The 23,024-nt window shown below is 44.9% G+C and overlaps 1 protein-coding gene and 1 non-coding gene across 2 annotated transcripts; both read right to left on the reverse strand.

The window, feature by feature from the left end:
* Nucleotides 1-631: 631 nt before the first annotated feature.
* On the reverse strand, nucleotides 632-22,701 carry HSPA9 (heat shock protein family A (Hsp70) member 9). Its single transcript, XM_040603305.1, has 17 exons — nucleotides 22,600-22,701; nucleotides 21,413-21,471; nucleotides 19,946-20,033; nucleotides 19,653-19,834; nucleotides 19,033-19,157; nucleotides 17,432-17,505; nucleotides 17,241-17,347; nucleotides 16,276-16,438; nucleotides 15,507-15,599; nucleotides 13,632-13,841; nucleotides 10,982-11,209; nucleotides 10,077-10,181; nucleotides 8,909-9,026; nucleotides 6,389-6,483; nucleotides 4,066-4,158; nucleotides 2,214-2,354; nucleotides 632-1,408 (listed from the first exon to the last, which is right to left on the reverse strand). Exons 1-17 carry the CDS (start codon nucleotides 22,684-22,686, stop codon nucleotides 1,349-1,351), a joined length of 2,028 nt encoding a protein of 675 aa, XP_040459239.1. The 5' UTR covers nucleotides 22,687-22,701; the 3' UTR covers nucleotides 632-1,348.
* On the reverse strand, nucleotides 10,676-10,744 carry LOC121093258. Its single transcript, XR_005829544.1, has one exon. It is a non-coding gene; the product is annotated as a small nucleolar RNA SNORD63 (small nucleolar RNA).
* Nucleotides 22,702-23,024: the final 323 nt, after the last annotated feature.

Here is a 23,024-nt window from a genome sequence, read left to right on the forward strand (position 1 = left end):
AGCTTGCCAGGACTGCTGGGGAGAGCTCCGTGTCTGAAGCAGACGCTCTTGGTCCCTTCTATCCCTAACTTAAGGAAAAGTTGATGAACCAGGGCTTGTAGCCTCCCTAATAGCTTCTCCTATTTAGGAAACTGCCTAGGAAGAATCCTTTCCTACCTCCTAAATTCCTGAGCCGTCAGGACAAAGCAGCCCTAGACTTTGCATTTTCTTTCCAGTCCATTACACAAAGAGTAACAGAAGGGAAAGAGGAGAAACAGGTAAAATTTATCGTGGCAAGGAGAGTGCAGTTCCCTGGAAGACACGGTTGCTGGAAGCAGCAGCAGGCAACTGCTGCTCTGCATCTACAGCCTGTCTCAGAAGGCTGAGACCACTCACAAAGTGCCTGAAGGTGAAGTCCCACCGCTACTGCGGATTGCAGCAGGACTTGCAGGTTGTGCGAGTGCAGCAGTGGTACTCCTAGAAGCGATGGACGCTGGTCTGACACCAGGTACCTTCTTTCTACATGTGACAAGCACAAATTCCAGAAAGCTGCTCTCACTACAGCTGGCTGGCCGTTTGCCCCCAGGAGCTCTCACAGGCCGTCAACATGCTCACGTTCTCCATCAAAGGCCAGGATACCAAGAACTCCATGTTAGACACTTTTCTGCTTTTATTTTAAAAAAATCCAGAATGGATCCAATAACAGTTTTATTATCAAGGAAATGTTTTACCATAAGCAGAGAACAGACACAGGATGGAGCAGAAGGCTCAGACAAGCAAAGTATTTAACTTCCACATAGCCTCTTTTGTAAGAAATAATGTTACAGCTAAATTTGAAGTAACCCCCCTCCTTCAGAACAAGGGTACTAACCTAGCCGCAGATCTGAATGCTCTCTAGCAATGTAACCAGCCTCATCACTGCCGCTCACAGGCTTTATTACCTTCTCGCAAGTACTCAGATCCACAAGGAGGGTCCATACAGGTGCTGCTCTCTCCCAGTTCCAGCAGGACTTCCATCTCCACCTCTTAAATTTAGTGACATGGTTTCCAAACTTTGACATCAGATTTAGTACACCATTGTGTCAAGTATCAGAAATAAATCATCAGAGAGTCCCCAGGTGCCTCGGTTGAATACCAGGGGGCCAAACACCTAACTTCATCTGGCATGAATTAACTTTCATCAAGTGGCAATTTATCTAGCAGACGCATCACTAAGTTTATACATTAAAGAATTTTATATATAGAATACTGCAAAAACACAGTAAGTCTGAATTCTGCCCACTGCTGCTCAGGAAGGTCCCTTCTCTCCCAAGCGTCAAGAAAAATCGATCTCTTCTTCATACTTTAGTCAAGGCAAGACAGAGACTTCTTATTGCTTCTCTTCCTTCTGATCCCCTGGACTTCCAGAACCCTCTCTTTCAGAGGCCATCTGCAAAAAAGTCGGCTTATTAATTGTATGTCCTAGACATTTTTTTCCTAGCTGGCTGCTTAGGTTGCTTCTAGACTGAAGAAACCCTTCCTTCAGTGAAAAGGGTAACTGTCCACTGGAGAATGGAAACCATCTTCATCTCTGCATGACTGCTACTAACAGGGAGGAAATTATCTTCCCATTATTTACGCTTTCCTTGTGGATGTAACGAGCTTACATTGCAGCACTGAACATTTTCAGTTCGACATCAGAAAAGTAGCTTTCCACAAACAGGACAGCTCAGCACCACCAAGGTCACCTGGGCAGCGTGTGCCACTTCCATCCTGAGACACCTCCCTGCACAGGATGTCTCTGCCAGGGCTTGAATGGGTGGGCCTTTCACTGGGAAGGAGTCCCAGTGGCAATGGCCTTACTACTGTAATTTCAGGCAGACTGAACAGGCAACCTGTTTAACAAGAATCCTTACAATAAATCCAGACGTCACTTCTTTAGGCACTCTACATACCTAGGGGAAAGCCCTGCCTGTGCTGCTCTTGATGCTCCTTACTAAGAAGTTCCAGCATTTTCCACGCAACACTGTACAGTAACATAGAGCTTGGGAGGTGGGCTACCTACAGTAGGATGGCCAAGATTTCAGGCCTTCAACTCTGCCTTTCTACAGCTGCCCCATCAGCAAGTGTCACTCAGAAGGAGCTGCACTGAGACTCAGCGCTACCTCCGAGCACAGCTCTTACAGAACCGTCTGGTGTCCTGACTCACCCCTCCCCATCCAAGGGCTAGAAAACGGAAGCAACCATGAACCTACCTTCTTGTATGCCATTTCAAAGAGTTTCAGGGAAGCCTGCTGCAGGCTGGTTGCTGCCTGTCTGATGTTTTCTCCCGTTTCAGTATCTTTACGAGCCAGAAGTTCCCTCATTTTAGCAATTTCTTCCTTTAATTTGTTGCACTGCAGTAAGTCACAAAAAAAATAAAAAAAAAGATTAAATCCTGCACTTTGTTCACAGAGAATGTCTTTTCTGTCATTTCACCCACCTATTTGCCACAGCAAAACCACCTTTCTTTTGCCAGAAGCCATGAAGTTAGATCTCAGACCAAGCCACACTGTCTGCAGGGACTAGGACTGTGTTCAGCTCCCAACGGGCACCTGTCCACTTCACTAAATGTGCCACAGTTGGCATTAATCTGTCCCCTTGTTTGCGTCTCTCAGAGGCGCCAAGGACAGAAAGCCCTGCAGAGCCTGAACAGGCTGCCAAGGATGAGAGCTGCTCTCCCTGGCACACCTCGCCAGTGAGTCCGTCACCCCAGGAGCCAGGGTGAAGGGAAAAGAAAGCTGGTTTTCATCTATAGTTAACGCACTGTCAGAAAGCCAATAAGTAAGGCTGTTCACCACCCTGTTTAATCCCTTAGTGGCACGTGGGAGAAGGAGCAGAGAGGCAAACCAAAGCAATACGGTCTCATCCCAGCCCCTGTAGCCATCTGTCAAACCCTCCTCCCAGTCTGGCATTTCTCTGTCAGACTGGCACGCTGCTGGAGAGGCAGGCCTGGAGAAGCAAGGTTACTGGGGGACAGCTGTGCCGGCAGTGCTTGCTCAGCAGCGTTCACAGTCAAAACGTGGGCAGTTCTCATTCAGACCCGCAGGAAGGGGAAAGCGATCAACGCCGCCCGTGTCAGGCCACCAGCCCCACTCAGACAGCACAGGGCTTCTTCCAAGCACTGCCACCCACTTCCTCTTGGTATTCCCCCCCACCCAAGTGTTACAGGGAACAGTCCCTGCAGGTAACAGGGATTTAGGCTCTGTGCTCCTGCGAGAGAAAACTAGTGATCACAATCCCAAACACAGAGTCAGCCAGTATCCCAGAGAGGAGCTGGGCTGAAAAACAGCATTTAAACTGATCAAAGGCTACTTACCAGTAAACTATAATCTTGTTCCCTCAAACACCTCACAGAGCCCCTAAGAGCCCTCTGATTCTGCTTCCAAGAGTTTGCTGTCTTGAAGACTCTGTGCTCCATTTTAAACTTGGCTTTTGAAGTTCATAACGCAGAACTTAAACTGTCACTTAGAAGTGGTGTGAAAAGCACTCTTTTGATACCAAATATCTACTTCACTCCAAAGATAGAAGAAAAACTGGAGTTAAGTGGGTACAGTAATCTTCACTGTCTCCACGTTCTTGGGTTGCTGTGCATGTATTGCAGGGACTGCACAGCAGCTTTGCCTTTGTCCCTCTGCTAGTCCACTGGTGGGCACTGTTAGTAATCTCTGGATTCAAGCAAAACTCTTCTCTCACACATGCCACAGTACAGTTCTTGTCAAATCACCACGAGCCCAAGCCAAGGACATAATTCATGCAGAAGCCTTTCGTTAAGGGCTTTGCAGGCTCTCAGATCTTCAATGACACTGAACTTGCACTCTGAAATAGGGTATTTGCTATTATCTAAACCATGTTCTTCTATATCCTCATATCCTCCTATCAGCCACACTCACCCACTCATCAAGTGCAAAAACTGTCAGTCAATGACTGCCATCTTTGCACAGTATGGAAATATACACGGAGTTGGTGCCACTGGTCAAAGCCAGCTGTGAGTTAAGTGAAAATTTAAGCAATGATTCAGTAAGTAATCTTACCTCCTTTACTGTTACAGGATCAGAAATAACCTACCTCATCTGCTGGCAACTGATCCTTGAACTCCTCCATCTTCGACTCTGTGTCATGGATGATGCCTTCAGCCATGTTCACCGCTTCCACACGTTCCTGGGTAAGAGAGCTCATAAGGACCTACTGCACACATCACTGGCGATACAAGTTGTGTACATATGAGCTGACATTTCTTTCCTCAAACTGCCAAACTCTGCTCTGGTTCCCACCCAGGGTCCTTCTTACTGGCAAGGGGGCAAGAGGAAATGCAGGAAAACCATTTCTAGATGCATTCTGGCACCAGAAAGCCCGAACACGGAGTCTATGCAAGTCAGTCCTCACACTTTCACACTCAAACTCACTTCCCTGGAAGTAGAAGCAACCAATGCAGCATGACTGTTGGCACACTGAAAGAGCCAGCAACTGCAGACAGCACAGCGTGCTCTGCTCCTCAGGAAGGCAACAGAGCTTTCAGCTCCTTCAGCAACAAGGGCCCTCAAGACAACTAAAATACTGGGTTGTTTTACTCACATCCCTGAATTACAAATGCTTGTAACATCTCAACAGTGGAAAACATCCCACTGTGCTAGGTAAGACATATCAGTTCCTTAAGTTACTGTTGCCAAGACAGCCAACAGGGAACAAGGTAGGCTGTAAGTACAGAGCAGTCTTGCTGAGACTTAATTCAGTCCCAGTGTCAACATGAACTATTCCACCAGCAGCAGTCTCTGGTATATCCAACTCTCTCCATCTCAAAAAACTGTCTACCTGAACAAGGGTGTGGTAATATTCTCAGGAGACTAACCACTTCCAGTGGAAAGCCGATGAAAAATAATTTTGTTTCTACACTACATTTTCACTATTTGTGGGATGTCAAAGTTCACATGACGCCAAGTCCTGCAGAGTGGCAACTGTGCCTTTGTGGTATTTCCACAGCAGTAAAACCATGATCAGAAAGGTATAACAAGGGAATTTTGACAGTTACAGTTACACAAGTCCAGAGAAGTGATAGTTAAAATAACCTGATCACCTTCACCCAATGGGGTCACTGGACTGAGGTAAGTCCAGGATTACAGCAGGGAAGAACTTACTCGCCAATTTAAGATACAAAGTCAAAATAAGGCAACAGGAAAAAGTTTGCAGTGCAGCCTCTTCAAATGCTAGGCCACCACCCTACACTTCATGTCAATGCTGTGGTTACTTAAACAGCGGGACTTTCTGAAGTCCCATCTAAACTACATATGATAATAAACCAACACTTTGTGGCTTTAGAGGTTCTGAGGTAAGGCAATACTGCTTCACATGAATTTATTCCATGCATTTTCCACTTCAGTCCTCTTCTGATCCCTTTACTACTGAGGGTGAGGATTTACAGTGCTGCTTGAACACCTGAGAGTGGTTTCTACACACTAGAACACAAAGTAGATCAGTTCATTGTGCCGGTTTCAGCAAATCACTAAACATATGCTGGTGCCATATCCCGGAGTAGGCCTGCACTGTATGCTTAAAGAAAAAAAAAAAAATAATCAATGCTCTATATTTAGTGGCGTAATTCATTAGTATTACCCTCATTAAACCAATTAGTTCCAACCATTAATCCTATGTATATTACAGGTTCAGTCACTCAACCATGGCAAGTGTCATTCTTTCCTTGACAAAGTCAGTGAGGCTTTCAAACACCTCCTGATGGCGTCACCTGCACCGAGGGCAAACCCTGTGCTCTGATACAGCATTCAGGATGCCACAGTGAGACTTGAAGCACTACAGAAAGCAGCTTCCCACTTCTGAAAAAAAAAGGCCAAGGTGCAGCTTTGCTTGGCAGGTTCTATTAATTAAGCTTTAAAATAAACTCGGAGAAAGCAGCTTAAATATCCCCATACTGCCTCCACTTAAATGGAACATCACTTTGAGAGCCCAGCTGTAGTAGTCTGGCTTTAAATAAACAGCCAAGTAACAGGCATGTGGACAGGACAGAGCACTGATGGCAAAAGACATAACTAGAGCTGCAAAGCTGTTTGTTATGAGTTACAAGCAGGTGAATTTGCTTACTGCTGCCTCCACATCCCAGAAATTCTTCAGGGAGCAATCAGAATGCCAGTTGCACAGGGTTAGTTATTCAACCCAAACCCAAGATCCAAATGCCTCTACATACACCTCCTTGCAACTCTGGAGTGTAAACTGAATATAAGAAAGCAAGCAGATATTCAGCTAATTGCACAAGCAAGCAGCTCAAGATTATATAGGCCAGAGCTACAGCTCCTCCAAAGGTGGGCACAGTTATTAGCACAGAACAGCGATAACCAGCAGGTACACTACTAGCTGGAAGATGCTGTAACGATCACATTACCTTCCTTCGTCTGTCTTCCTCTGCATATTTCTCTGCATTCTTCACCATGTTCTCAATTTCATCTTTGCTAAGGCCACCAGAAGACTGGATAACAACTGCATTAGAGAAGAAGCATTGATAAATAACGTGCTCTATCTTTGAGGAGAGTATTATTTCTCAAACCCTCTCAATGGCAGGAGCCTTGCTCAGGACTCTGCACCTGTGAAGACCCTGTGGCCAGCACAAAGACAGCCAGTCTTTGAAGAGGCAGTGATGCTGCTGCAAGATAAAAGCCTGACATCTTAGATCTATGAACTCCCCAGCTCTGCCAGACACTTCCTGTCCACTGGTCTGCAAGTCACTTGACCTTTCTTCAGTTACTCCTCTTGAAAAGTGCACATGCACACAAAGTCCCCAGACCAAAGGAATATTCAAGTTTTAAACCATAAAACTAAAAAAACCCCAAACAATCCAAACAAACCCAAAGCCAACAGGAAAAAAAAAACCAACCAAAAAAGAAAAAAAATCCAAACAGAAGGAATTGTTTTACCAGGGCACAGAGATTCCTTTCACTGTTGGAAAGAAGCCCGGGCTGGTAGGATAAGACAACTTTCCCCACCCAGCTCCTTACACTGCCCTTACAAAGTGAACATAGTGTGACTCCATGAGCATGCTCGTAAATGTGTCACACACCCCCTTTTTTTTTATCTTCCATTAGTGATAAAAAAAGTGAAAGAAGTATAGCCTGGACTTAATCCGATTTCTGCAGTAAAGCATAATTTCACTGTGAAACAGAGGTCCAACATCAAGGATACTGTAAAGTCCAAAAAAGGATATGCTAAGATCCTTGCTAGAAGTAAGTTTTATATGTAATATTTGTCAATGGTACAAAACCCTGAACAGAAGACACACATACAGACACGTGTCCTTTGGGTGCAGGTGTGGGATGAGCAGTTCAGCTTTATAATTAGGTAGGTATACAGATGGGCAGCTAAAAATTTCAGGTTGTCTTTTATCAGGAACCACTCAGAGGGTGAAGGCTGCCACACATAGAAAATCTACCAGGAAATCAAAGTTAACAAGCAGCACGGTTTTGATAAATTTCTGCCAAAAGCCAAGCAACATGATTATGAAGAGTGTATATATATATATATTCAAGTTGCCAATACAAAGTTAACAATATTTTCATAACTGGAGCATGTATTTGATTGCTCAAGTAGCTGCCTCCAAGAAACAACCGAAGGGCAGCATAGAGGCTTCCCAGTTAGAGGCACAAGAGAGATCTGTTTTGTATCAGGGGAATCTACAAATGCTTCAAATTAATCGTCTGAGCCCACAACAGAGCTTTAGAAAATGTCAACCATGTTGTTAATTACCCCAAAACACCAGGCCTAACATTTCATTGCACTACAGAGAAAAAAACACTGACAGCTTGAAGTCCCCCAAGCCTCCTGCTATTTAGAGACGTTTCCAGCCTAAATGGATGAAAATGAACAAAGGTGGCTCTGCAAAATACCTGCTGCTTCAAAATACTTGAATTCCAAGACCTTTCTAACAGAGCACTTAGAAAGAAAACAGAGTCTCAGCAGAGGGCCGATCTGTTTGGCTGTACGTGACATGCCTTGGATTCAACAGAAATCTCCCTAATCCAATTTCTCCCTTAAAAGCTGACACCTTCATGCAGGCAGCCTCAGACAGCAATCTTTTGAAGTGTTAGCAGAGGGCACTCCCAAAGGAACAGCATGCCCACAAAAACACAGCTCAAGAACAACTCCTACAAGGTGCTGGATTCCCACTCCCCCGATTTCTGTCCCTTCAGGGTAACACGGGGCAGAATGTCACTGCTCCAAGCTCCTTAGTGACACAGAACACCCCTGTAAAGCAGCAGGAGCACTGCTCCACAGACACCAGTATGCCCAACACTTCTCTGGGGACTGAGGCACAGCCAAGACATACAGGAAACCCCACAAAACAGTTGCACTCTGCTAAAATATTGCTATAGCAATCACAGCAGATGGCAAGACCAAGAAAGGACTGTCATACAGTGCACAATGACTTGGAACATGGTAAACCTTTGCCAGTAAGGACTTTCTTGCCCTTGGCATAGGCAGATGCTTCATCTATGCCTAACGGGCAAGGAGAGGGCATCCGTTGGTGGCGGTCTCTGTCAGCAGGCTAACAGAGAGGGCAGCTGCTGAGTGCTGTGTGTTTACAGAAGCTTTACTTCCTTAAAATGAACCTACAGGTCAGTTGTCTCCTTTTCCCTACTTCATTTTTCAGTAACCTTTTGCCCTGCTTTCCAGAGGCATTTAGGCTAAGATTACTTCAACGCTGTTACGCTGGCAACAGATTATTTGTGTCATCCTTACCCTTAATCGAGTAACGTGCTGCACAGTCCTCACCCTGGACTGTGGGATGCTCAAGACAGCACTCCATTACCTTCGGAGTCACTTAGTGTTACCCCCAGCCCAACACATGTGGGGCCCATCCCTGCTCCACACCTTTCCTCCTCGATCCTAGGCAGCGCCCCAGAGCACTTACTTTGCTGTTCGCGTCCGGTGCCTTTATCCTTGGCTGACACGTGAACGATACCGTTAGCATCGATGTCAAAAGTGACCTCAATCTGGGGCACTCCACGCGGTGCTGGGGGAATCCCAACCTGAGAACGAGAAGTGCTTTGCCATCAGCTCCCACGTGGACATAAACTCAAGGTGTGAGGCTCTGCTGTTGCCATGTTATCTTAGTGATCTGTCAGTTGAATCAACTATTAACTAACCCTCAGAGCAGAATCCTCTAAAGGCCTGTTGGCATCATGTGGTTAATCAGTAGCACCTTGACAGATTTTAACAGGACACAGATTTCTACCCTAAACAAATAAACAGAAACCATGAGACAGTCCCCAAGTTTGGTTTCAAGGTGACATGGGATCTGATTTATTGCTAAACAAGTCCCTCTTCCACGGACGTGGCAGGATGCTTTCTTTCCTCAGTTCATGACATAACTAAACTCCAGTGACTACCTCAGAGGCAAACGTTTTTTAAGAGTGACAGGCAGTATAGCTTCCTTCTGAAATACAAAAGAAAGGCAAAGCCCTTCCTTTCTGTGGGGCTCCTCCTACCAACAGATTTGGACAGTTATAACAGGGCCAAACTTTGCCAACACTGACCAAACCAATTCTGCACAGAAAGCTGGTTTGGCAGCTGTTCTCTGTTCTCCAGTAAGCAGGGGCATTCCACAAGCACTCACAGAAAACCAGTACTGGGCTAGAAATGGGTTACCCTAGGGACTGCAGGTATCATGGAGCCTACTCCAAGTGTCGTCTTTGCAAGACCAAAGGAAAAGCCAGCATTCACGTTATCCGCTGCGAAGGCCTACTACTACAGAAATCTTTTTAACTCTTTGCGCCCAGAAGTAGAGTGCACCCTTTTAGGTAACCAGGCTCTAAAGCCATAGTAGCCCCTGTGCCACATAGGGCCACTTAGAAACTAAGCTCTGTGTTAAATGCTAGTTGCGCCCCTGCCACTGAAAGGCTGTCCCAGAATAAGGCTATGCCTTTAGAGACTCCTTTTTTACTACAAATAGGGTCAAATGTCTTCTGTAAGATGACTCCCCCTTCAACGCTGCTTTCAGGGGTCAACTGAAATGGAGAAGGCTTTGACCTTCTCAAAGAAGGTCAAGTCTAAGGTCATGAATACTGTAGCAGACGTACCAATGTGAATTGGCCAAGAAGTTTGTTGTCACTAGCCATCTCTCTCTCTCCCTGGCATACTTTAATCTCCACTTGTGTTTGCCCATCAGCAGCTGTAGAAAACACCTGTGGAAAAGGAACAAAGTTACTGTATCACTAGGAAGTTGCAACACATGAACTGATGCAGTTACAAGCAGACTAAACAACAAGGAAAGGAATAACTGAAGAGGTAAAGAATCATTAAAACTTGTTGATCCCCCGGTTCCTCTGACAAAAGACTGAGGCTCCAAGACTAGCCAACAGCCAAGCTCACTGGCATCTTGTCCTGTATGCACATGAGCTCACAAAAAGTGGTAATGCCATGCCAGCAGCAGGCTCCAGTGGCAGCTAGCCACATAACCAAAACTTTTCCTCCTGAAGCAGCAGGGCTCCTGCCCCAGCCCCACACCCCAAACAGAACAAGTGTTATCAGTAAGAGCACACACTAGCAGAGCCAGACAACGCACAGTGAAAGAAAGGATCACACCCAAGTCTACTAGGGCTCTACAGCTCAGGAAAAAAACCCATAAGTTATTCCTTCCAAGGCATGGAGACCAAGAAAGGTGGTCTCAAACAAGCATGGTGCTCAGTTACAGAAGGTCTCCACATAATTCTTCAGAATGATGTGTTGACAGTTAACATCACAGCACACACGCTGCAATCCTGATGAGGCCACAAACATTCTGGGGTATCCTGGCACACATTAACTCAACTCACCTCCCCCTTGGGCATGCTAATAATCAATAGAGATACTCGGTGGCTGACACGCTGCATCTCCTTGCCAGATGAGGAGGAGACAAAACTATCTACTGGGATGCTTTGGGTAGCCCTCACTGGGTGTTTTGAGACCACCACCAAAGACCCACCCATCCAGAGTCAATTTGTACCTGGCTCTTCTTAGTTGGTATGGTAGTATTCCTGTTGATGAGCTTCGTGAAGACACCTCCCAGTGTCTCAATCCCCAAGGAGAGGGGAGTTACATCCAGCAGCAGCACATCAGTAACATCACCAGCTAACACGCCACCTTGAATTGCTGCACCAATAGCAACTGCTTCATCAGGATTAACTGCTTTGCTAGGAGCACGGCCAAACAAATCCTGTACAGTCTGCTGCACCTGAATGGAGAGAAAGCACAGCTCATATGCAGAGTGAACCATTAACACCCAGTGCTGTGGCCAAAAGAACATGCCAGCCTTGGCTAGAGGTATGCTCCTGCTGCCGTGTAACCCTGTGGCATGACAGAAGTACCAAACTTCAGGCCTGTGACGGCTCCTTAACTTCCTATCTTCCATGAACCCTATTAAATGCATTCGGTCTAGATATCCCTTTCTCTGGAGACTTTCTTGCAGCCAAGTTTGCCAGCTGCAAGTCAGCATCAGTCCTTTCACATGGCCCAGCTGTATTCAGAAGGGATCACTCATGCTTATCAAGCAGGAGTCAAGCACTGCTCCCCAGGAGCCTGCACAAGCCAACGCTGGGCAGAACACAGCTGTCCAGGACAGCACAGCTATAGAGGCAGAGCACAAAAAATCCAGAGCAGGACAGTTCACCTTGTTCATGTGTTATAAGGCAGGGGTGGGGACTGTATCAAGTACAGTATTTTCAAACTCTTTACTTAATGGGCTGTTTCACCTGAGAAATAGATTTGCCATCTCAGCAGACAGTCTGAGCCGCTTTACTCAGCTTCTCACCGCTCTGCCCTTTCGGAAGGATGTGCTTGTGATTGCAACAGATTTGCTGCTGAAATACCCAGACGAGAATGCAGTAAGGTATCTGCAGGAAGCAAAGCTCAGCAGTTCACTCCTCTGCCTCACAAGAGAAGGGTGTGGGACTTGGTTCCCAGTCACAGCTTTCCTCCTGAGTACACCTGTTAGGCACACAGCAGCACAGGTGAGCATGTGCCTGGAAAACTGCTGTAAGCAAACGTCCAACTCCTCTGCACTTCAGCCAAGAGACATCTGCCGGGAGCATTCATTACAGAGGAAGACACTTTATGTATGAACACATAATTAAGTGCAAGTCTTTCCCTGTGGAGGCATATTTTACAATACAAAAGAAGCATTACTTCTAACCACCCAGTGTACATTTCCTGGAGCACTGGCCATGTGAGTGCTCAAAAAAAGGCACCTTCCCTCCTAGCAGGGTGAACCAAACACAGTACATGAGAGAAGGTTCTATGCTTTGTGCAACATAGTGGCACTGATCTGAGCCAAAGCTGTAACTAAAGGCATTCAGGAAAGCATTCTGTAAGCTCAAAGCCACAGATGTGGGGGCTTATAAATAGGAAGTAAAAAAAGTAACAATTAAAAAATAAACTCAATATTTAAGTACTGCCTTGCACTCCCAAAGAATGCATTATGTTTCAATAATGGCTTCCCCACTTCTAGAAGCGTTCCCCATCACTTATACGTAGCTAACCACAGCATTATTCCTTTATCCAGCTGGAACAGCAGGGAGGTTGGGAAGGTATAGCACAGCTACTCCATTTGCGCTCCGGCCAGAGCAGCACCTTCTGTTTGTCTTGTTGCTCTGATCTCCCTGCCTGGGGGATGTTCTGCACACACTAGTATCACCTCCAGCCACCAGGCTCATTTAACACAGCAAGGAAAAGGACCCCACAACCAAACCTCAAAGCAATCCCAAGTAGGATCACGTACACACCTACTATCCTACAACGGACCTGCAAACCACAAATCTTAGCAGCAAACCAATGGTCCAAGCGTGACTGATCCCTATGGAATGAGATTTTGATGATCTCCATAAGAAAAGGACAAGCTGTACTCTTGAAGACAGCTGTGTACATACATGTTCAGCTCTGCCTTCAGGGGACCTAAGCAGTAGTATGCACTGCTATGAACAAGAACAGTAAATTGCCAGCAGACAGCGCCTTACCTGCAAGACTGTGCATGTCAGCAGAGCAAGCTTCCAAGTTACCTGTTGGTGCTTATCACCACAGAATACAAGGGCCAGGTATTAGGTAATGAGCGTTTGGAGCAGCCCATTAAATATGCTTGACAACACCCAGCCCCAAACAGGTAGTCAAATTACCAGCAGGTAACAGAGCCATTCCGCTTGTGCACTTTTTTCGGAGCTAGCTATAATGGCTCTACAGAGGTGAAGAAATCCACTGGAAGGCCCAGATTACTGATAGATTCTTGCTATTCAAGGGTACCTTTATGACAAACTGAAGTTCACAACAAGAGAAAACACTGTGTATCTGAACAATGCCGCTTATGTTCAGTCCACACCAGAAAACATGATTTTATGTTGAATTTTCAACTCCTGATACCTCCCACTTCTCTTTGTAAAGTGCCACTCAGCTACAGCCCCCAGATCCAAGCTGAGCTAATTAAACAGGATGAGAAAGCCCCTTGCCACTGCTTTCACATGACTACTTAGCATTTCTGCTCCTGGCAACTTTCAGCTGTTGGAGCTCTGAAGTTACCAGACTCCCAACTTTCCTGTTACAGACCACCCTTAACAGAACACACTGAGTAGCTCTGCCAGCTTTGCCTGTAACAGGGACTTATCTCATACCTTCGGCATTCTGGTCATGCCACCGACGAGGATGACTTCACCAATGTCACTCTTGCTGACCTCAGCATCCTGCATGGCTTTCTGGCATGGTGCTACTGTCCTTTTGATCAGATCAGCCACAATGCCCTCAAACTGAGAGCGACTCAGCTTCATGTTCAAGTGCTTTGGTCCAGAGGCATCCATAGTAAGGTATGGCAAGTTAATATCAGTCTGCAGCACAAACAGACACAGAATAAAAAACAGGAATGGAAAATAAGGCAGCTACATACAGGTTTTAGATCAAGTTATAGATTCTTTTCTGCCTGCATTACACACCTGTTCACTCTGCAGCCCCGTCTTTAATTGCAGCAGGCACACTTTTGTTTGACATTTCAGACAAGGACAGGAAAATTATTTTGTTACATATCCCATTGTTACAACTGTTAAGTTCCAATTTTAATACTGTGTTATTTTGAGATCTTTTATGAATAAAAGAAACAATTTAATTTCTATCACAGCCACGAGGTAAGAACTGAAACATTAGAAGTGACCACCTTAATCCTCTTCCCTTACGCCAACACAGAAGAAAGCCTGTCTTCAAAGTTCTGCAAGATTTTGCCAAACGACTAACATTTCATAGAAGGTAAACTACTTGAAGGAAATAACTCAGGACCATTTTCCAAATGTGAACAATTCATGCTCAAAAAATCCACTGCCAAAGTTCATCAGTGCCAGGGACCATAAACCCCACTTTTCATGGCTATTTGTGAATGATCTTACAAGTTTACATGTTGTATTTTTACAGTGAATCTTGCACTAAACCATCTTGTTCAAGCACTGAGTCATGCTGACATCAAAAGACACTACAAATCAAAGCAATTAAAAACATTAATGCTTTAAGATCTAGAGATTAAGTTTACACAACAAGAGCTAAACCTGTGTTACTGACTAGAGGTGTGCGTCCACTTTATTAATAGCATGGTCAAAAATACCAGGGGAAAACAGGGCCAAAAGCAAGTTGTTTTCCATTCACTACTAAAGAGTTAAGGAATTCAGTTTTTCCTGGTATGAACAGACTGCATTTGCCAACTCTTGAGCTAGTAAAACAGAGCCTGCTATGTCTCTGGCAGAACTATGAATCCATTGTGACTTGCTAAACTCCTTGCTATGAGCTCCCTACTGGCCAACAAAAAGACCACCATCAAAAAAAAAGTTTATTCAGAGCCTAGAAATTGGCAGAGTCCCCATTTCAATTACTATATAATTGACCCTAATTTCACTTAGGCAAGACTATTACACCCCCAACTTGCTGCTTCTCCAGCTCCTTATTCAGTAGTGAATAAAGGACAGGCTTGAACACATTAATATACAAAGAGGATGCAAAAAAGAGTATATGTTGCCCATTGCCTAGACAATGCTTCTATAGGCAAGTAAGTACAGGTTCTTTATAGAAATTATTTCTTACTGGACAAATTAGCTGTTTCAGGAATGAGTAGCAGCAAGGTTTTAGAACTGCCTGCACAAAACTGCAAGTGCTTCCAGTAACCCAGCAGTACTAGCTGCAGCTAAATTCCATGATGCCCGCTGTACTTCTGAAATACATTTAAGTTGGCAACAAGTCCACAATCCCTGCAAGATCAGAAAACATGGTGCCAGAAGAAAAGCAAAGCCCAGCACCCGCTAACATTCTCAGCTTCCAACAACTAAACATGCTCCTTAACAGTCTACTCTGCTAAAGGACTTTCTGTTAAAGTGATGCCATTTGGTTACTCAGAAGCTTGTTCTGCCACCCCAAGGAAAAAAGCAGCAGTTTCATAGAGCTTTGTAAATAATAATAATGCAAAACTCACGTGTATCAAAATGTTTTACTGGACTGCTTTGAACCCAGCCACCTACCTGTACAGACGACGAAAGCTCACACTTTGCTTTTTCTGAAGCTTCTCTCACCCGCTGAAGGGCCATGTTGTCTTTAGTCAGGTCAACACCCATCTAAGTGATAAACAATATGGGTTAACACTCAGCGTTTGCACAGGAGTCACGGGAAGCTTTTCTTCACCGCAGTTCACCCTCCTACCACCCCTGACTGTAAAGATGTTTGTAGAAATACAGCCTGACATGTGCACTTCTGCTGATCTCTCTCACTTCTGGCAAATGTATTTAGCATTTCAAAAACATCTGCTAGCCCTCTCTGCTCTGGAAGTGATTATACAGTAAGTTACAGATAAAGCTTGGAAAAGGTGCTGTATCACAGAATATAAAGGCAGGACTGATTTAGCAAAGGAGTTAGAATGACAATGTAGTTTCCAACAGTCTTAACTGTGTATTCTAAGAATCTATGCTGACATATTCAACTGAACCACAGATTTTTATTGTTAAAGCAAGCAGACTATGTATAGGATAAACCTTCTACACTAGACGGAAAAAAAAAAAAAAAAAAGGCAGAAGCCCAGCTATTTTATGTCTTCCAGGAGAATATTCTACCTCAAGAAAACAAGCATAAGAACTGGAAGCCTGGCTAACAGGTATCTAACACACTTAAATTTCAACTGTGTCATAGTTTACAAACCAAGTCCTAATAGTTTAGGAAAAATACATTCTTCTAGAGAAATTAAGCAAGGCTGAAAAACAGCGTAACACAAGATTGAGTTCTGATGAGATACCTTACCTCTCTCTTGAACTCTTTAACAATATACTGTAGCAAAGCTTGATCAAAATCTTCTCCACCCAAGAAAGTGTCACCATTAGTGGACTTCACCTCAAAGACTCCCTTCTGGATTTCCAAAATGGAAATATCAAAAGTGCCACCACCCAAATCATAGACTGCAATACTGCAAGAACAGATGCAGAAAACATTAGTTTCTAGACAAAGTTGTGTGGCTCAAAAAAATCACTGTCCTCAGGAGGTAAGTGTGCAGAATTCATGTTGCTGTCCACAAAAGTTGTAAGTCTCTCTAAAGACAGCAGTCAACAAATTACACAGTATACGCATTCCTCGAGCACTCCGAAGTCCATGTAGAAGTCTCCGAAAGATGTGCTGCACAACATTTAACCTTGCCTGCTATTTCAGAGAGGGCAGTTCCTCCTTCTTCAAGGAAACACACTCCCACCCACTGACAAGGACAGGGACACCAGAATCATTACGAAACATGTTTTTCAAGATGTGAGGCTTTCACAGCACTATAATGTACATCAGAAATACAAACTCTGTAACAAAATACCTGCACCTATATAACCACCCTTGACAGTGACAGAAGGCTGAATGCAGTCAGGGAAGATGGAAGGTGTGGCCAAGAGGCACCAAACCTCAGCGGACCTCTTCAGCACCAACGGTGACATCCTCTCGCCCCGTTACCCTTAGCCACACATATCACTGCTACTAGTGGGTAAGATAATTGCCACTCCACTTTCATAATTAAGTTGTAGCTGCAAGTTATGAACTCACCATCTTTAACAAGCATGGCTGGCATAAAACAGAGGTGACACTACACAGCACTGACTCACAGCTGTGAGTCTACTTTGTGGCAGAATTCCAACCAATGATTTAAAAAATAGAAAGCAAGAGAGACATTTACAAAGCAAATTGCAGCATGCTTATTTAAGAGAGGGTATGTGTTATGAACAGGCACTTACACTTTGTCTTCAGACTTGTCCAGACCATAGGCAAGTGCAGCTGCTGTTGGTTCATTAATCACCCTCAAAACATTCAAGCCAGCGATCTGCCCAGCATCCTTTGTAGCCTGAGGAAAGAAAGAGGAATGCTGACTACTGCGAGAAACTAAATGCAATTTATAAGCCCGAAAATTTTACAGCTTGGTGAATACCTGTCTCTGGGAATCATTGAAGTAAGCAGGGACTGTGATCACAGCATTCTTTGCTGAATGTCCCAGGTAATTTTCTGGAGGAAAAAGGAGACAAAACACAAAGTTGTCCTTATAAGATACAAATGCCACAAAATTACTATGTAGTTTGAAGTATTTTTCCTGAACTAAAAACAGAAGATAGGCTTGCTGCCCAAGAACCTGCTGCTTTCCGGAAAGATGCAGAGGGAGCTGTGCAGAAAACATGTAATTCCATATAACATGGGATAGTCTGTAGACTCTGACAGAACAGCAAAGCACCTCCACAATTCAATCAGTGACTGGATGCTGCTAGTGAGTGAGAATTCATCTGAGAGTTTGTCTTTTTAGTGCGTGAGACTGAAGCTGCTTTCCATTTCTTTGTAGTATTCAATATCTGATGCACTTAAAACTTACTCATTTTCATCCCATTTAGTCTGCTGTCAGTAACATTTATGTGGTACAAATAATGGACATATACTAACTTTATAAGAATTTGAGACAGCAAGTCAGGAAAAAAGTATGTATTGCACCCTAATTTAAAGTCATAAGCTTCCCTCAAAAAACCAAGAAGGATGTCATCAAATAGACCCAGACTTGCTAAAAACTAGGAACATGCATGATGCAGTGAGACTGCATACAGAATTTATGCCTATGCATTAGTCCTGCCCAGACTTTACACACTGCATTACTCTGCGTTGTCTGCAAAGCCAGATCATTCCATAGTTGAATTCATCCAGGCCAAAGCCAACAGACCTATAGGAAACAAACCCCTGCTTTGCAGAAAGTCAGATTCATCGCATGATGCTCATGTACCACATACTTGTATTTTACTCTTTAGTGTACCTTTTAGCAAGTATCCAGGATCTATCACTGGGAAATAAAAAAATACATTTCGATGGAAGCTTCAGTCCTGCCCTCCAAGCACTTACCACTGGACGCACATTTACCAAATGAGGCTGCAGAAGGCAGCTACTGACTATTATCTCCACATATTATATTCAGTAAACCCAGAAACCACGTTAGGAATTGAAAAGGAGAAAAAAAAAATATTCTCCAGGCCAATGGATATTTTCCCCTGGTGAAGGTTTAAAGGCATCACTGGCTCAGAAGCTATTCACTCAGCCCCACAATCGGGTCCCTTGAACCCCTTTCTTGCTACATAACTAGCAGCTGAATTCAAAGCAAAGCCACTGAAACCCCTGGCTGCCACAGCCTGTGCTCAGCCACAGGCAGGGCGGCACAAGGCCTGCAGCTTACAAGGAAAAGGAGCTCCCCCTTCTGAGCAAGTCTGCATCCAGTTCAATTAAAACTGAGTATCAACTCAATCAGTATTCAATTTTGGTAAGAGTATGTTTTAAGTAAAGCACTAACATCTTGCCAAAGACCCAAAATCGAGGTAGGCATTGATCTTCCTTGAAGCTTTTTAACAGCCCCCATCACTGCACCCTTCCGTGATCTGGCCTGCTGTACAAGGATTTCCGTACCAAAAAGGCACCTTTATGGCTGCAGCACTTCCATTTACCAAGGCCCAGCACCAAGGCCACACCTGCGTGTGCAGACGGCAAAGACCCAACTGTACCAACCTGCAGTTTCCTTCATCTTCATTAGTACAAAGGCACCGATCTGGCTTGGAGAATAGAGTTTCCCATGAGCCTCTACCCAGGCGTCACCATTGGAAGCACGGACAATTTTAAATGGAACATTCTTACTAAAAAACAGAAGAATTCCACACTCAATTTCACATACTCCCCCTACAATTACTCTCAGCAGATGAACATGTGCATATTCTAGACACAGAATAGTGAACCTGCCAGCAGCAGCCTCAGATCCCAAGACTCCCAAAAGTACCAATAAACTATTAATGCTGCTTTACATCAGCTCCATCATTTAGTCCCAAGTCCTAGATATGATCATACAGCTTTGATTGCAAATACCCTCAAGAAAGAGAAGTCTTCACTGACCACTCCGCACAGCGTCAGCAAGGCTTTTTTTTTTCTTCCTTTCTGAAAACCTTAAAATCAGCAACTAACACAGCAAAATACAGCTTGACCCTCACAATATAAGCAGTGAAACTTTGAGACATGGGGGCATAACTACTTTACCCAGAAGAAAGTTATGTTTTAAGACAGAACAGGTCATGTTATACAGCATTATATTTTACACATTTCTGCTAGTAGCCGAATTGCTCTCCACCCTCACTTACATATCCTTCTTCACTTCAGAGTCATCAAAGCGCCGCCCGATGAGACGCTTGGTAGCATAAAAGGTGTTGTGTGGGTTAGTTACCGCCTGCCGCTTTGCTGGCATTCCAACCAAGCGCTCGCCATCGGCTGTAAATGCAACAACTGAAGGCGTTGTCCTGGCACCTTCAGAGTTCTCCAGCACCTATATAAAAAATGTTAACAGGGTGCCATCAAAAAAGATTGCCTCTGAGAACACTAATTTGGACATTCAACTTCTAACGTAACCACAAGCTGGTATCCACTTTTTACTTACTTTTGCTTGCTTTCCTTCCATAACTGCCACGCAGGAGTTTGTTGTACCCAAATCAATTCCAATAACAGCACCTTTAATTGCTTCTGAGCTGGAGGGCATATTATGGGGAAAACATTAGTACTAAAGGAAAGTAACCAGACAGTAAAAACCCCACCACTTTCTACCCTGAAGACAAGCCAAAGTTATTTACTTCAACATCTAGTGAAAAATCGACATTGTATTTTGACCTAAGGTGTTCTCTGTTACACAAGAACTGAATCTTGTGCCTCTGTTTTCAATCAGATTGCTCATAGGTATATCCTTGCTTGTTTAAATAAACATATAAAATATTATTCTTCACAAGAGTAATCTTTACCACATGTCAAAATCTTTAGGGATGTTGAGAAAACAAACTTGTAACTAATTCTGTCCCTACACAGACAGGACTTGTTTTGGGTTACTTTTGATGTTTGAACTCATTTGAAAACATCCAGCTGGAGTTAAGAATGCTAATAATAAATTGTATTGGTTTTTTTATCATTGTTTAGCATGAAGAGAAAAATGCACAAAGACAACAAAATACTCAACCAATGCAGGTTCTCTGAGCCACAGCAAAAAATAACCACCTTTCTGATCCTGAGGAGCAACAAATTAAATTAAGTCTGAAAGATGGGGGTGCTTCTTACACAAGACAAATCTGACCCTCCTCCTCCTTTCTAGGAAGAGCATATTACCCCTTGCAAGGCTAGAGAGAATTCTTTAATCATAATTTTGTCTTATAAACAAAGCTATGTGCTTGGATGAAGGTGGAGCAGCACCACATTTATTACCAGGATGTCACCTTCTCACTCCCCAAGATGCTAGGTCACTCTAATTCCAGTTCAAATAACAAAGCAGTGATCTTGAAAATGTGTAACTGCTCAGCTTCTCTGTACTAACCAGAACCAGGCAGTTTTCCTAACACAAACAGATTTCCCATTCAGTGTCCTGAATCAGCATCAGCCACAAAACATCTGACAGAGTTACACAACTAACTGATACTCTCTTCCCATTAACTTGCAACAAGAAAAACAACTGATTAAAATGCATCAGCTGTTTGAAATAAATTTTAACTGTAGTGAAACAGAGCCATGTATCATGCTTGTTTCATGCTAGTGTAAAACAACTTGTTCCATCAATGTTTGGGTATTTTTGTGTTTGTTTGTTTTCTCAGGGCTGCTTTTTTAACCAAACAAATGTCAGCAATTCACATTCTGAATGCTGGTGGTGGTGGGAGAAGGGAGGAAGAACAGTTCTTAAAGTTCCCTTGGAAAAAAACAAGAGATAAAGAACTAGCCTTAGAAAAGTTATACACAAAGATTCTAGTCTAATCTTGCTGGTTTTGCTCCATTCTTCCATCTCCGACTCAAATAACCAGTACTGTTATCAGGAGAAGAATAAATATAAATATCAAATGACCAAACATGAAAAAAACAAGGAAATACTTACGCATATTTTCTGCTGGATGCTGCTCTGAGAACATTTTGACTGAGGCCATTCCAGAATGTCTATAAAATAAATATATTCTAATGAAAATTCAGTTTTAAATACTAAGCGATCTTTAAGCTGCGACTTTCAAAGGAAGACAAAGCGACAGGGTCATACTGCAATGTTTTATTTTTAATAACTGAAGTGCAAATTCAGGAAGAAACTGAGAAAGATTTGGACTGCCACAAAAAAACCCACTTACTACAAATATCCATCAGGCAGAACCCTAATCTGTATTACCAGAACTGAGCTATTTGCCTCAGACTAAATAGTCAATGGCTATCCTACCAGGTAAAAGACATTTCAGTAAATTAACTCTGAACCTTCAGCTTTCAAAGAACAGCAGCAGATAAACATTAACCCCATTTCTCAAAGCTTTATGTGTGGTCAGCAACAAATAATCCACTACGTCCCTTGAAGAATCTGCAATGGAGATTTTGCAGCAACTCTTCTAAGCTTTCTGCAGTGGCCACAACCTTGTGCGTGCAAAATCAGGATCTTTGAGAACTCCAAAAGCATTATCCATGTTTCTGTTTTACGAATGAGTTTTTAACAAAACATCTTAATACAGACAGAACCACAACAAGACACGAGTATTTCGCTGATTCTTCCAAGACACTTGGCCTAGCCACACTCCATGAGCAGGTAAGGGTGCAAGGGCCTGGCCAGAGCAGGCCAACAGACTGCTCTGCCGTGTGCCGATGACCACCACCAGCACCGATTTGGTCTCTGTGCGTGCTCATAAATTGCCTTCACGTGCCTTCCCCAGCCCGATCTCCGCTATCGTTTTCACACGGAGGCTCAGGAACTAAACAATTTTACTATATGCTTCCCTGAGAACAGACCCAGGCATAGGGCACACGTCCCCGCTGTGCCACCCCCTCCTCACCCACGGGGTGCTGCTGCGCCCTGCACCGCCATTAAACACTTTCTTAATAGCTACTCGGTACCTGGGACAGCCCAACGGGCCCGGGCTCGTCCCCGCCGCAGCGGGAACTCGCGGGTTGACAGTGCCCCCCCCCCCCCCCATAGCCCCCTCTTCGCCTCCCCGGTGTCCCCACGGCCTCCTCCCCGGGCATAACCGACGGGCCTCCCCCGTCCCCTCAGGGCCGCGGCCCCGCTCGGCCTTGCCCCGGCCCCTCACGCACCTGCGCCAGCCCGGGGGGGGCGGCGGCGGGGGCGCCCCGCGGCAGGAGCAGAGGGAGGCGGGCGGCGGCGCGGCGGGCGCTGAGCATGGCGGCGGCGGGCCGGGCCGGCGGACAGAGCAGGGGGAGCGTGGGGCCGCGGCTCTTCTGGAAACCTCCACCCACGTGGGCCGCGGGGGGGGAGGGCAGATCGCGCCGCAGGACCCCCGCCGCGGGCCGCCCCGCCGATCGCCCGGTCCTGCCGCTCGATTTCGGCGCTCCGCTCAGCTACCGGCACGGGGACACGGCTGCGCGCTGCCTTTCGAAGGCGGCGAGAGAGCTCGCTGCGGCGGCCGGCGGGGAGAGGGGCGAGACGCGGGCGCCCGAAAGGCGCGGGGCAGCCCGGCGCGGCACGGGGCAGCCCGGGGCCTGCGGCAGCCGCGCACTCA

The sequence above is a fragment of the Falco naumanni genome, chromosome 8, assembly GCF_017639655.2.
Source record: "Falco naumanni isolate bFalNau1 chromosome 8, bFalNau1.pat, whole genome shotgun sequence".
Taxonomy (NCBI): Eukaryota; Metazoa; Chordata; class Aves; order Falconiformes; family Falconidae; genus Falco; species Falco naumanni.

Bases quoted from the DNA above. Each gene is read 5' to 3' on its own strand.
- HSPA9 (XM_040603305.1), bottom strand. From the start codon at position 22,686: ATGCTCAGCGCCCGCCGCGCCGCCGCCCGCCTCCCTCTGCTCCTGCCG. The intron at 15,600-16,275 runs GTAAGGTATCTC...TTTATCACTTAG, and splicing joins TTAAAGAGTTCAAGAGAGAG to ATGGGTGTTGACCTGACTAA. The intron at 11,210-13,631 runs GTATGAGATAAG...CTCTCCATTCAG, and splicing joins GCATGACCAGAATGCCGAAG to GTGCAGCAGACTGTACAGGA.